The sequence below is a fragment of the Grus americana genome, chromosome 2, assembly GCF_028858705.1.
Source record: "Grus americana isolate bGruAme1 chromosome 2, bGruAme1.mat, whole genome shotgun sequence".
Taxonomy (NCBI): domain Eukaryota; kingdom Metazoa; phylum Chordata; class Aves; order Gruiformes; family Gruidae; genus Grus; species Grus americana.
In genome coordinates this window covers 143,342,595-143,357,028 of record NC_072853.1, presented here as the reverse complement: position 1 = coordinate 143,357,028, position 14,434 = coordinate 143,342,595, and the positions used below count along the sequence as shown (strand labels likewise).

Genomic DNA, 14,434 nt, shown 5'->3' with positions numbered 1-14,434 from the left:
AACCCAACCGGACCCACTACTGGTCAACCTGCTCTGGCTGACCCTGCTCCACGCAGGGATGTTGGACTACATGACCTCCAGAGGTGCCTTCCAGCCTCAACTATTCCATGATTCCATGAGCTTTAAAAATTGCTGTACAGCAGATTATTTATCTTTATATTATCAGCCTGAACAGTGTAAGGTTGCCAAGTTTAAATGCCACCAGAAACAGGTCAAAGGGCATGTTACTATCAGGAGTACAAATTCCAAGTTTATTAGGGATCCACAGTAAGACAACCCTCCTCTGAGCCTCTACAGCCGCAGTCTGTTAATTTTGCAGTTCTAGTTTTCTCTCACCAAACCTAAATAACAGAGCAAATGGTGAATTAATTCTGCAAATACTTTAAAAAAAACCCCAATGAATCAAAAACAAAGCAAAAAATTCCCCATACAACTGTCAAATGGGTATACATTACAGACCTTCAAGGGTTTTTTTATAGTTACTGTATGAAAACACTATCTAATGAATACAGGCACACAGAAATAATCTGAAAGGGAATCCAGAATCCAAAAATCTAAATGCTTTCTCAGAAAGTGCTCACTTAGCATGAATATACAGAAAGATGTATAAAATGTTTGAGATATATATGTTTAGAGAGATCTCGTGAATATGCAAAAACATTTTGCCAGCTACAAAAGTTTAGCAAAATATGAATATCACCTGATTCAGTACTTTCAGTATTCTGATTAAAATATATAGTCCATAATATATAGTAATATAGTAAACAACCACTTTACCAGTGTTTTCAAAATTTCATAATTCAACAACTGAGCAAGTATATATTAAGACTCACTGATTTTACTGACACATAGCACACTTGAAATGGAGTAAACCCGGATGCTGTGCTTAACAGGGGCTAATTTACACAATATCCAGGAGGTCCATTTTCCTTAAAATTCAGCTTTAGCAAGTCCGCTTGCAAGATTATTAATGCCAGATCACAGTGATGTGAGAGTGTTATCCAAGGTTACAGACTATATATGTTTATATACACCTTTAGTAAACATAAGCATGTTAAATTATATCAAGTCATTAAATGCATATATGATTTTAATAAACAAGTATATTTTTTTGCTGGGATACATCTTCTCCTGGTGTGTCTGAAGGTTTGACTGAAGAATCTTTTTCTGGTGTGCCTGAAGGCTTGCCTGAAGAATTTTTTTCTGGATTGCATAAAGCATCTGCAGTAGAAGATCTGTTTGTGACTGGTTCAGCAGTGTAACTGTGCAACATTTGCTCAAGTCGCTGAATACCTGTAGAAAGGAAATACAGAGGGAAATACTGACTGGATGTATAAAAAAAAAATTCACCACGAGAGTGATTAAATATGGAAACGGGTTCCTCAGGGAGGCTGCGTAAATCTCCATCTTGAGACAGCCTCAAAACTCGACTGAACAAGGCCCTGAGCAACCTCTTCTCTGACAGGGAGCGGCCCTGCCCTGAGCTGGAAGTTGTACTAGATGACCCAAGAGTTCCCTTTCAATCTACATTTTTCTCTGACTCTGTACACTCCCATTACATCACAAATGTCTCCTTTGCCAACAATAGAAAGCATTCACTCAAGGTTAAGTATTTTACAGCATGAGAGATGGATACATTTTTCATATCCAACATGAGCTACATAAAAATGAGGGATGGTGGGGAATTCCCACATGTTACAAAGCATAATTTGAAAGAGTAAAAATCCTTTCACATAAAATTTGGTTCCTTACTTCTGATAGAGTAAAAATAAATTTTAAAATTAAATTCTGAAAGTTTTAGAGGTTTAACATAATCCAAAATAAGTGCTTTGTAACCGATGCTCTGGGCCAATCTAATATCTCTCAGCTCATACAAACTCTAAAAATGCCCCTCAGAAGCTGAGAGAAAATAATTATGTTTGAACTCATTGTTTATAATGTTAATGTTTCTTAAAACTTGTGTGCTACTACATGCCATATTAGAAGTAAAACCCACTTACACAATAAAATCTTATCTACAGAATCGGAGAAAACCAGTCTAAACCACCCAGGTTCGTAACAATAAAAAGCTTTTCCAGGACTAATCAGGAGTTTTTCATCAAGGAGCTTCTGCCATAATTCAAGTTCGGCTTCAAATGTCTGTGATCTTAAGAACTAAAAGAAGAAAATATTTTTTTATTAAAGATTGAACAAGTGCATAAATTAATTGAAGCAATTTTCCAGGACCTGACACTAAAGTGTGTAACAACATGCACAAGCAATTTTTACACTTCCAGCTTATATATTCCCACCCCTTTTCCAACTTCTTACATACTTTTCTGAAGTCTGCCCACACATAGAGTCCTCCTGAACTTTTGAGCACAGGTATTCCAACATCTGCAAGCCCATCCACAAGAATATTCTGTGCTTCTTTAAGTCGCTTTTTGTTGGTGGGAAAAAACACATTATCCAACCAATCTATCAAAGCAAGAAAAATATAATTCTGTTTTATTTCCACCTCCAATGGAAAAATAAAACAGTTCAATGGAAACACTTCTAGCATGGCTAACCTCTGTCCCTAAGGAACTGACTGAGAACATGCTGAACAGGTCCAGGACAGCTATGGAAGACAGCCAGTTGATTCACAGCTTTCTGAATTTCATGATTTCTGGTGTACAATACTCCAACTCTGATACCGCTCATACCGAAATCCTTCGAGCACAAAAAGAAGAGAGAGGCGCAGTTTTTACTTTATGTTTGTGCTTTGTCAAGCCACCAAGTCTAGAGTCATTGTGATGCATAGGAAAAAACCAACAACCTTCTGGAGTAAATTCTCAACACTGATAAATGGAGTCCCAAGCGTGATAAAAACCAGCTAGCAACTTCTAAACAACCCTGTGCCGGGGAGGTCAGTGGCTTTAACAGAGTTGCTTTACAGACTGACAACTGAAAACATGCTTGGCTCTTCCCCTTGGGCTGTCCCCAATATACCCCACTATTGTTTCCAAGCAGTCATCAGTTGCCTGTGCCCTCCAAGAGAAGAAAAGGCAAAATGCTACAGATCTGAAATGTGCTTATATCCTTCAATTGCTTTAATACATATGCGTCTACTGTTGCTGTTAAGTAGATCCCAAATTAAACTCTGAACTTTAACAAATTTTACACTACCAAAGAATAAAATAAATTCATAAAGAAACTCAGTTTGGCAGCTATACCACAAATTATGTCAGAATAGCCCAACTAATTTTTGTGGAGACCTATCTTAATTTAAAACACAAACATAGTATTTTGACCTACCTTGCTAAAACCCCACATAAAATGTGTCCGTTCTGGATCTGGTAAACTGAATGAGAAAAGAGGAAGACAAGAACTGTTGCTATAGAGGAACAAGTCAGGCAGGTTACAAAAATGTTGACATTTGTAAAACTGTAGTAATTTTTTAGTAAAATCGACATATAATCCTTTAAAGGGGCATGACATTTTTTCAGAGATCTTTTAACAAAACATTATCCTATGACACTGATCTCCTGAGTGTGTGCTGAGGCACTGATTTACACAAAAAAACCCAGAAAGGATCTGCACTAAGATGTAACGGTTCATTTGAAATCTCAGATTCCCACTGCATAGTTAGTGATCACGCCCATGTGAAAACAAAAGCAGCATTTCCATAAATGATGCACAACTGCTCTTGTACTTGACGGAGAAGAATTGTTTGCTCAACTGTGCTGCATTTCAGGCTAGGGAAGGGAGAAGTGAACATTTTAGGGCACACATCTACACAGTGAAGTGCAACTGAACAAAATACACCTCAGTGTATGATGCTGGTTTTCTTCTGCTTTGTGTAACTTTGTGTAATTAGGGTCAAGGCTGGAAATTCCTAAGAAATCACACTTACCAATCTAAGCTAAGAACACTGGTGAAGATGGTATCATCATAAACAGACAGCATGTATATTTCATCCATTATTACATGTAATTCATATCTACGTAAAGAAAAATATGGGCATATTAACATATTTAGAAGAAATTTATTTGCATATATATATATGTATGTATAATCTCAACAACTGCCATGGCAAAGCATCCATAAGTATACCTATTTGCTGTTATACCCCCCCTACAAATTTTACGCAGAGGTCACAAGGCGTACTGTGAGCACTTGTGCATCGCCAATTTCTGTTTATAAATATTCTGTATTTCTCAGCAGCATTAACATTCCATATATCTGAAACAAAATCCAACTGCATGCTCACTTCAATGGTTCTCAGGAATATGTATGGTCCCACCCAGCTCTTATTTAAAGTTTAAAATGAACACAACATTATATCATAAACTTCTTTACCCCTCAGGATTTCTTCAGTGAGATTTGAAGCCAAATGCAGATGTTAGGTCTTAAAACATGCACCTATGATAGCTCTCTAATACACTCTTGCTGTGAAAGCCGCAGTAAGCAGAAAGCGATGTTATCACACCTGATACCAACAAGCCATGCGCATATTTAGAAATATTGAAAAAAATTGCAGAATGGTTTTCAACATCCAAATAGTGCAGGTACTCTCTTCATAGAAAACCTCATTTAGTTTGATTGCTGACTTCTATAATTTTTTTTAAAAGGAAGTTTGGTTTCAGAACAGTTTTTACATTGAAAATAAAGTTATTGTTTCTAATCCTTATCCTCTAACATCACTGTTTTAGTACCAGCTTAAGTTGGTTGCATCCTGAAATCCATGGGGCATGCTGAGAAAAGACACATTTGCCTTTTTAAAAACTTAGTAACTGGAAGTAGTGCATTGAATTCTACTAATCTCAACTGCTGTTTCCATTAAAAGAAAATCATGCCAAAAATGCTGGAATGTTGTGTTATTCCATTTCAAAATTAAATAAACCAGCTGTCATTTTTGGTAATTAATGAACAACTAATACCAACTTACTCTATTTAAGATTGTCAGAAACTAAATATTGCTCGCTTTCAAAATGTGTACAGGGTTTTGCAGTCATCACTGAAATAATAAAGGAATACATATTTTCCTAAAAAAAAAAAAAAAGAAAAAAAAAAAGAGATGCTTTTCAAAAGGAAGTGGTTTTTCTCCATCAGTACCCAAGGGATTCAGGAGACTGTTAAGAGCTTAGAACATGAGCTCTGAGCTGGGTAAGAAGAAAAGAAGTGGAACAGGGATGAGATATTTCAGAAGTATCTTCCTCTGAGGGGAAGTGAATTGCTTGCACGTCTCGAGCTAAGTAGGTATAAAAGATGCTACAAAACTTCAGACCATTGACTTGCTCCTTGCCAAATCAATTACTTTCCCCCAGTATCAAATGTTAAGTTTTTCTTATTTTGATGATGTTTCAAATGACGGTGCTGGCCATGTTTCCTACTACTGCTAAAGACTGGGAATCACCAGTAGTCATTTTTGCTGAGCCATGCATCAAAGCAGGTTAAAAAAGAAACAGTGTTAGGCAAATAAAAAGCTTTGTAAGTTTAAACCACACAGAAAAAAAAAATCCCAACAGTATTTCATTCCGAAAGACATTATTGGATCCCAGGTTAAACAATTTATACCAGTGCTCCCAGAAAGGCCAAGTGAAAAGGATAGTTACACAAGAAGCATGATCAGAACCCGGTCCATTACCTCCTCCCAACACGTACAAGCAAAGAACAGGTGATCACCAAAAGTGATTTTTCATCACTGCTACATTGCATCAACAGAAAATGAAATACCGAACAAGTAGCGCTAGGGCTCTAACCTGTGTGCAAACTCTAGACATTCTCTCAGTAACTGTGCTGGGTAAATGTCCCCTAATGGGTTGTGGGGGTTGATCAGGATTAATGCTCTGACTCGGATGCCCTGGAAAAAGAAAAACTGATAGTTGGAGACACCAACGACGTCAAACTAATGACTAGTAAGGATGCAGCAAGGAAGTCTGGGAACCCTTCAGTGAAAAGCTAGCTTTTGAAAATTATTTAATTACATACTATAATTACTATACAGACTAAGATTCTGGCTACTGACCTTGTTTCATAATTTATCCAATACCACCCGAAAAAAATATACTAAATAGTTTGTTAGCAAATGAAAATCAGGTCAGGATTTGAAACACCCAGTGATATCAACAGGCAAGATTATGGTGTTGTAGGGATTAATACTGGTTCTTCAGGCATACTTCCAAAATAATTTCCCAGGACTGAGCAAAGTTACTGTGCATAAACATGGGAAAGCCAAACAGAAATCAGCCTTTGACATCTAATAAACTGCCAAGTAATTAATTTTTCAATGGTGCTTGTTTCTTTAAACAAGTAATAGAATCTGCAGAAGACTGAAAACTGAATTACCTGGTGTTCTACGAGATGCACTTGGGCAAATAATTACTTTTTACTTATATTTATCAACAGTGTAGAATTTGTTTTTCGAAAACCTCACCCACTGCAAATTCTCACTCCACCCAAGCCTCCTCCTATTTGCAAAGACCAACTCCCAAAGAACTCCAGGAAATCAAGATCAGCGATGAGGAAGCCCTGATATTTGCTTTCCCTGCCGTGTGCAACTTGTTTGGACATTAATGGGTGCTGGGAGCAAGATCTTCACAAGAAATGAACTTTCAGCCTTTGATTCCAGCTGAATTACCTGGAAGCAAGACAAGATACAAATACACACAAACAGCTGTTCCACAAGTATTCCTTGCATGATATAGCACATTTAGTGTACTTGACATCTGACGTGTACTAAGCAGATGATGCTGAGTGAGGCGTTATTGCTCATAGGAACAGCTGCTGTGGGGCGGCAGTTTCTCAGTTGCTGTTCTAGACTAGTTCCTGCAGCTATTTATAATATTACATGTATCCAAAGCAGATGTTTGTCGTCTTATTCGTGAGAACTGTTTCAGCTCCAGAAGGCTGACAAACACCCGCAGATCTCTAAAGAGTTAATCCGGTCCGTGCTCCAGCGCCAGGTCCAGGCAGTTCATGCCCTGCCAGCCAGGGCAAGGCAGCAGGGATGCTAGCTGCCTCCCGCTGCTAGGATCCAGTGAGAAGTGCCGGAATGCTCGGGCTCACACGGGCTGGCAAAGGCACAGACAGATGACACAGACATACAGATGGTGTCTAAACATAGGCACCATGCTGATCAAGCAATTAGCTAACTAGGACAGCTTCAACATATCTATAAAAAAGTGTTATGCATTTGTGTGTATCCAAATACCCGCTTTTTTATATGTGACCTTACTTATAACTGACCTTCGTAAGTGACCTTCCTTGTAACTATATGCTTTATCTGTTGTTAAACCTCATTTTCTATCCTGGAAGAGGACACAAGATGTCTAGCTTGCTTCAAGTTTTGAAACATCACTACCATCGCCACCACATCTTCAGTAAAATGTTTTGCTATTCAGTCTGTGCCTCCTCCGCTGGATCTTTTCAAGGATGAGCACAAACAGTTAAGTGCAGTTAGAATTTTCCATGGAGTGGATTATGCACATCAAGACAGTAAAAACAGGAAACATTTTATCCTGAAATATTGGTGAGCACTATTTTGTGGACACTCACAAAACCCAAACATTTCCATGGGGAAGAAAAGCAGTTCCAAAGACAGAGAAGCACGTGAAAAAACCCCCAACTTGTATGTGATACACAATATGACAAATAATATCCTCATTTTTTGCAATCCTGAACAGTACAAAATCACTGAACATGCTATGTATTTTGAACTAATGAAGTCTCCTAAACTCTGGAAAAAATGACCGTTGTAATTTTTTGTTTGCTAGCAATTCCTTGTTAGCTGGAACTCAGAAGAACTCTTCTCAAAATCACATTAGACATGTTTCTTTAATTAACCAAGTGGGTCGTTACTGTAGCAGATTCTCTCTTCTGAGGGTCAGAACAACAGCTTGTTTACAACACTTCAAATTCCATTAAAATCTACAGAGAAAGAAACTTGGTCTTGAAAGACAAGTTAAGATCTGTTCTTTGTAAACTAGAGCCAGGGAATTTCTGTGCGTTTTGTTACAGTGCCCAGATTATAAAATATGTTCGACTCCTGTTGCCAGAGTTGGACCCAACTCAGTCACAAGACTGAAAATCTGCACAGATGAAACTGTACAAATGGTCCGATGCTGAGAACATATGCTGCTTACAAAATAACTAGGAAAACAGAAAAACTGGAAATCAATGTTATCGATACCTGCTTTTTAGCTCTCTGTAACGCAGCTTCTAATTTTTCAGCTGTTAACTGGAAAGGGTGACTTTCTTCGTCAGTCACCTACAGAAGGAAAAAAATCAGCAAGAATAAAAAAAAAAAAAAGACGACAGTGAAGAAACACTCCCACCTAGTGAAAATACAATTGCTACTGGCTTTTATAAAACCAAAAAGTTAAACAAAAGAAGTTTCTCATGGCACTAGTTCAAGGAGGGAAAACAGCAGTCTGAAAACAATACTATTATCACCTCGGAATCTGAAACTAAGATCAGTCTTTTCTATATAACTCAACTATTTCGCTTTAAAATGTTGCCCTTATCCAAGACTATACTATCAATGACTTACAGAAGAACTTTTGTACTTAAAAGATGACTCTTCATGGTGAAAATGACTGTATCATTTGGTCCTACAAAAGATGCTACCCTCCTTCGACCTGCCTCACGGATTACTGAGCTTTCAAACATCTTTCAGTGCTTAAGGGGAAAAAATATGCAAACCAAATCTCCTCATAGTAGAAGTGACAGACTTAGAGCTGGCACATTATAATTTTGCATGTCAGTGCAGAACAGCGTCTGCACGGAACAAACGTAATCCTACACATCTGATGACACCAGCCTCCTGTCATGCTGCAGCCTGAGGAAAAGACAGGCTGTCTCTAAAAGTGCTAGACGGGTCCTGTCTCTTCACTTGGACTCGGTTTGCATTTTCAGGTTTCTTTGGTTGTTCCCTGTGAAATGTCTGTTAATGTACGTGCGCAGCATAGCTAAAGCTTTACCTCACTGAACAAGGGCACGTGAACAGGTTGTAGTCCACCATATAGCCACGTTTTCGAATTTATACCGCCATAGTATGGAGCTGGAATAAGATATCCATCTGAAAACATTAAAAAATGAAATGAACATTCCTCATGAGCAATTATTTTGCTATACTCTAATCTGACAGTCTAAGAATTTGACATCTGATTCAATCTCAAAGCCTTCACTGTGGCCTAAATCAATATTTAAACAAAACTGAAAATTTAGCATATGCCAATCAACCTGAATTCTTTCCCCATATCCTTCTTAGCATTTGCAATAGCAGATTCGACAGTCGCATATATTTTCAGTAAAAGGGAATGGACCTGATCAGCTACTTGTTTTCTTTCTTTAGCTATTTAAATAATAATGACAAATAATGATCTTGCTCTTCATATTTTGCTAATGCGCCGTTACTATCAATTTTTCATCAGGAACTGCTGCACACCTCAACTACTTCTTTCTGGTTGCCAAGGCGCTATCTCGCAGGCAGGGAGCCTACAGCACTGTGCAACTTGTTCCTCCCCTCATTTTTGTGCTGTGAAGTAGCCCCAGGCTGGTCTTCTCCTGGGGCTACTGCACAAGCCCTGCGTGACAGGGCTTCAGAGGGGATGGAGTGGGCTTCCTACCTAAACCAAGGGGTAAAAAGGAGCCTGTCAGTATTCACGCAGACGAGTTCCTGTTAAAACGGTGCAAATACAATGAACTGTGTACATAGACATGGATACAAGTAGTAAACATTATCATTTAAAGCTAAACAAAATTTATTGGTTTCACAGCGCTTTTGCCACCTTCACGCTGAAGTCATTGCACCACGTTACTCTACATCACTCCACCCTCCTCCCAAGGGCTCTCGGTGCCAGTAACAGGGTGCTATGGGTGCGGCACAGCCTCCTGCACGGGAGGCCACCTAAGTCGTCCCGCTTGCCTTCCTTCCCTGGCAGGTCTTTGTGGATTTCCCCATTCTCCGCTGTACTGCACGCCTACTCTGCTTTCTTCATTCCTGACAGAAAGGAAACCATTTTCCCTTGCTGAGCTCTCTCTTTCCTCCTACTTTCTACTTCTGCTGCAAGCAGATTATTTCCCAGGACTCCACTCCTGCTTTGCATTCCCACCTCTGCTTCCTCCTCACCACCACCCTTGTTTGACCGGGAATCCCTCTTTTGCTGCAGCTCCATTCCCCTGTCCCAAATTCCTTCGACGTGTCTTCCTTACGCAATTACCCAAATTTTGTCTGGGTCCCAGGTTTAAACCCATTCCACCTCCTGTGGACACCTGTGTGCCTGCTCCCTCCAGCTTCCACCATGGTTCCCACCTCTTTTTCTCCTAACTTTTCAAAATACACAGCATGCTCTCGGTACCCTTCTCCTCTTCCTATAACGCTCTTAAAAACCTAAAGATTGCATTCCAGAAAGTGAGTGGGCCTGCTGATACCTCAAACATTTTCCATCATTCTGGAAATAGAGGCATTATTTCAAAGACACTCTGACAGTGAGAAAGAAATAGCATGCCTTGCTTCATTCAGGCCGTTAGAATAACAGGAGGCTGTCAGAAGTCACAATACAATTATATTCACTGCTAACAAATGTTTTTAAGTAAAATAATCAGGTTTTTACTCACCACCAGGGTCACATAATACAGTTGACAGAGTAGCAAAAACAGCACAACAGCCATTCATAACAGTTATCTGAAAGAAGTAACACAAACTTTCAATTAGCAATGAAATATTTAGCAGAAATATCAGCACTTGTCTAGTTTAAATTTAAAAAAAAAAAACCAAAAAACAAACACGGAGTGAAAAAGCCACACTGCTACACCTAGAACACCAAGTCTTTGAATGTTACACATTGCCCACTTTTTCAAATGGAAAATTAACACTACTAAGACTTCTGCAAATCTGGCATATATCCCTCCTGTAATACCTTGCTGACATTTGTGTTCAGATTTACTCATCTTTATTAGTTTAAGAAAAATAAGATGCAAAGATAAAGCACTTGTCTTACATGTTCCGGATTCAGTGCTTTTGCAGCTCTGGCATAGTCAGTTAGAAATTTGGCAATTTCTTCTCTGAAGCTAAAACACAGAATTAAAAAGTCAACTATGCAATCATGGATTTCTCAGGGAAAAAAAAATATCACAAAATACACACAGAAGAATGAAGCTTAGCAAAATCAGAACAAATGCATAATTCATTCTGTTATGAAAGCCTTGAAGATTTTGATTAAATAATATAATTTCTTCAGATATCCAGTGTGCTACATTTTGTGAGACAGAAGCACACAGAAGCCATCTGTTACTATGAGTAACAGTGACTGTGACTCAACACTAGAAAAATGAGAAAATAAAGAAGCATCTTTAAGCCCGAGTGAGATCTGGTTTTGCAGAAAGAACAAAAATTTGGGTATCAGAAACACCTGAGTCAACAACAATTCTTTAGATCAAGACAGGCTTTCAGCCTGAGTGAAGGTGATGGTGGAGTTCCTATCGATCTTCAGGGAGCTGGTATTTCCCCTCTACTCTTCACAGTCCCTGGAGTTTCTGTTTATCCCCCTCGGAGACTAGAATGAATCATTCCAGAAGCGACTGGTCACATCGGTATGATTCACCACCGCAACAGATGCTCTCTTGTTTGCCAACAAACCCCCGGATCATTGACCTTTGGCATTCCGGGTCTTTGTGGCACATTGGGTGGGGAAAAAAAAACAGAACAAAAAAATGGAGAAGTAACTCCGGAGGAACACAAGAGCTGCCAGCATGCAGGTAGCAGTAACACACCTACCCTTTTGCTCACCAGAGGAACGAAACCCCACCCAGCTCCACAGGAGCCGTGACTGGCACTGACCATGAGCAACACAAAGAGTGGGAAAATGAACTTCTCACCTTCTAATACCTTGCGTATCAGAATACTGGAAAAGATTAGGCTCCAGATAATTCATGTCAGGTCTTGTGAGCTAGTGACATGAAAGAGAGATAGTGTAGAACACAGCCGCCTTGGGAGTTTCTGTTCTGCTGTAGCATATGTATCTTAAAAAAATATCCAGCAACATTAAGAAAATGGAGAATATAAAAATTCATGAATTACAATTATGTTTATACTTTGCACTTCTCTGTTTTAGATTTTAAGATATTAGAAAATGACATTAAAACATCATCAAAACAAAGGAAGAAAATAATGAAAGAATTATTTATTGGATTGTTCTGTCATATATTAAAACAAGTTGTGAGCAACATATTGAGGAAAAACGTCTCCCCTGTACGTAAGAGATTATGCAGCCATTTCTAAGATATAAGAAAACTCAAACAATTATTGCAATATTTATGATATCAGCTTTTAATGCACGTCAACTTTGATGAGCTTCTCAACCAACAGAAGAAAAGTGACGGCAACCCTATCTGTTACAGAATAAAACCAGCTGTGTTATCAGCAGGGGCTTTCCTGCTCTCAAAGCAGGTGTCCCCCCTGAAAACTGGCTCAGTCCCATATTCCTTGTGGCATCGATATTGGTTTATTTCTCAGATTTAAAAAAAAAAAAAAAAAAAAAAATCCCTCTCTGGCTGCCAGCACTGCCAACTCATCAGCTAACCAATCTGCATGGTGAGTTGATGCCCAGCCCTCCATCACAAGCACTGCAAATGCACCAGCAGTTGCACTGCTGCAAATTCATCACCTCACGTAAGCAGGAAGGAGAAGCAGGAGGGAATCTGCAAGCAGCAGAAGCCGGCCTGGCAACTAGATCTTCGCTTTGCTAACACATAAGCCAGAACCCCATGCTCTCCAGCAGATCAGCTAGAATTAACAAATCTGGGGAACACACCTCCTTTAAAGAATACGCAATTTCCCCATAGCTGCGTTTCAGAGACGGGCTCTTACTGTGGTGCGCAGCAGCATAACATTTAGGTCGTAGCTTTCATTTTGCTCAAAGTCTGAATTTCACGCATGGAGCATTTTCAGTCAAAGTTGTGGCTTTGCCATTAGAAAAATAAGTGTCTTATTGGGCCATGATTTTCCCCTCAGAAAATACACTTCTTCCTGAAAGCTACCACTCTAAAGCAGTATTTTCTGCTGAAACCAGAACAGATCCTTCTATCGGTTCTGTTCGGACTTCAATCAAATGTGAATGAAGTTTAAGCAAAACCAAAACTAGGCTGGTTTTCAGTCAGAGGCGAGTTTTCAGTGTAAATATTACTTAGCAAATTACTTCCTGGTGTGCAATCGGAGCAGCACATAGAAACATACCAAGTATGCTGCTTTGTGAAAGCTGTTAAGTCACGGTGCCGTCAGTATCCTACCCGGTATGGTACTTGTCCTCTGCTAAATTGTTAATCAGAAACGTCAAACTCATCAAAGACAAAGACAAACCGGCGGTTCAGTTAGTCAGAAGACAGCAACACTTACTCTCTCCTCTATTAAGTCAAAGCAAAGCTTGTTCTCACTTGTGCCCAAATTCAGGATGCCCTGGAAGAGACAGCAGTTATTGAATGCCACCGCAGGAGGAGGAAAGCACCGGCTGGGTGCTCAGCCCGCGTCGCTACATGTGCAATATCGAGCGGGGCTCTGCGAGCCCACCGAAGCGCCCAGGGCTACCGGGCGGCCGGCAGCTTTCCGGGACGGAGCCCCGGGCCCGGCCGCTCCCCACACCTGCGGATTGAGTTCCCGATCGAAAGGGTCGGCGATGTAAAGGGCGAAGCCGGCGTCCAGCAGCCCCGGGGCGCCGCCGGCGATGCGGTCGCCGCGGGCCGACAGTGCCGGGGCCGGGGGCGCCGCGGCAGCCCCGGCAGGCGGGGACCCCCCGCAGCCGCCGCTCATCCTCCGCCGCGGGGGCCGGGACCGGCCGCCCTCCGCCCGCCCCGGGATCCGCAGGAATCCGGCGGGAAGGGCCCCTTCCCGCTGCCGCCGGCCCCCGCCGGCCCGCCCGGCCCCAGGCTCCGCCGCCAGGGGCGGGAGAAGGGACCCGCGTGTGCCGGGTCCGCGCCGGAGCTGGGGGGGGGGAACGACGCGCCCCTCGGCTGCTCCGGGTTTGGAGCGTTTTCCGGGGCGGGCAGCCTGGGAGCGCTGCCCTGCGCCGCGCTGAGCCGTTACCCGCACAGGGAAACAAACCCCGGGTTTAAACTGGCAGGTTTTTAACGCCTGGAGAAACGAGCATTAGCAAATGGACCAGGACTTAATTCTTGGCAAACGCTGAACTAGTTGTGCACCAAAAATCATCCCGCAGCTGTATGACCTTAAGAACTTTTGATGTACCAAAATCTGATGTCAGCGTCTGCTTATCCACTGGCCTTCCACAAGATACGTACCGTTATAGCTGTGCTAAGGCGGCTCATAATCGTCACTGTAGACTCTTAAGAGCTGGTTTTATGTAAACAAGAAAAAGGAGGTTGTCTTTTTGTACATAGGAGTCCCAAACCGACCTTTTCCATGTGATATCATTCTTCACTCAATCACTGCAACTAATTCAAGCTATTAAAGATTTTC

At 40.8% G+C, this 14,434-nt stretch overlaps 1 protein-coding gene across 4 annotated transcripts; it reads right to left on the bottom strand.

Annotated features, from left to right (window-relative positions):
- Positions 1 to 239: 239 nt before the first annotated feature.
- On the bottom strand, positions 240 to 13,918 carry LOC129203482 (1-aminocyclopropane-1-carboxylate synthase-like protein 1). Of its 4 annotated transcripts, none has more exons than XM_054818025.1 (14): positions 13,601 to 13,918; positions 13,358 to 13,417; positions 11,842 to 11,912; positions 10,965 to 11,034; positions 10,582 to 10,648; positions 8,943 to 9,040; positions 8,153 to 8,230; positions 5,724 to 5,824; positions 3,875 to 3,961; positions 3,277 to 3,322; positions 2,550 to 2,691; positions 2,315 to 2,457; positions 2,001 to 2,154; positions 240 to 1,293 (listed from the first exon to the last, which is right to left on the bottom strand). In XM_054818025.1, exons 1-14 carry the CDS (start codon positions 13,766 to 13,768, stop codon positions 1,091 to 1,093), a joined length of 1,488 nt encoding a protein of 495 aa, XP_054674000.1. In that variant the 5' UTR covers positions 13,769 to 13,918; the 3' UTR covers positions 240 to 1,090. The 4 variants fall into 4 exon arrangements, with proteins under 4 accessions (XP_054674000.1, XP_054674003.1, XP_054674001.1 ...); XM_054818028.1 differs by adding an exon at positions 13,199 to 13,273 and having other exon boundaries at positions 13,358 to 13,742; XM_054818026.1 differs by having other exon boundaries at positions 13,199 to 13,742.
- Between the last annotated feature and the right edge of the window lie 516 nt (positions 13,919 to 14,434).

Excerpts from the sequence above, each read along its gene's own strand:
- LOC129203482 (XM_054818025.1), bottom strand. The coding sequence starts at position 13,768 with ATGAGCGGCGGCTGCGGGGGGTCCCCGCCTGCCGGGGCTGCCGCGGCG. Across the intron at positions 10,649-10,964 it reads AAGCACTGAATCCGGAACAT|ATAACTGTTATGAATGGCTG; the intron begins GTAAGACAAGTG and ends TACTTCTTTCAG. Across the intron at positions 2,458-2,549 it reads TCAGTTCCTTAGGGACAGAG|ATTGGTTGGATAATGTGTTT; the intron begins GTTAGCCATGCT and ends TTGCTTTGATAG.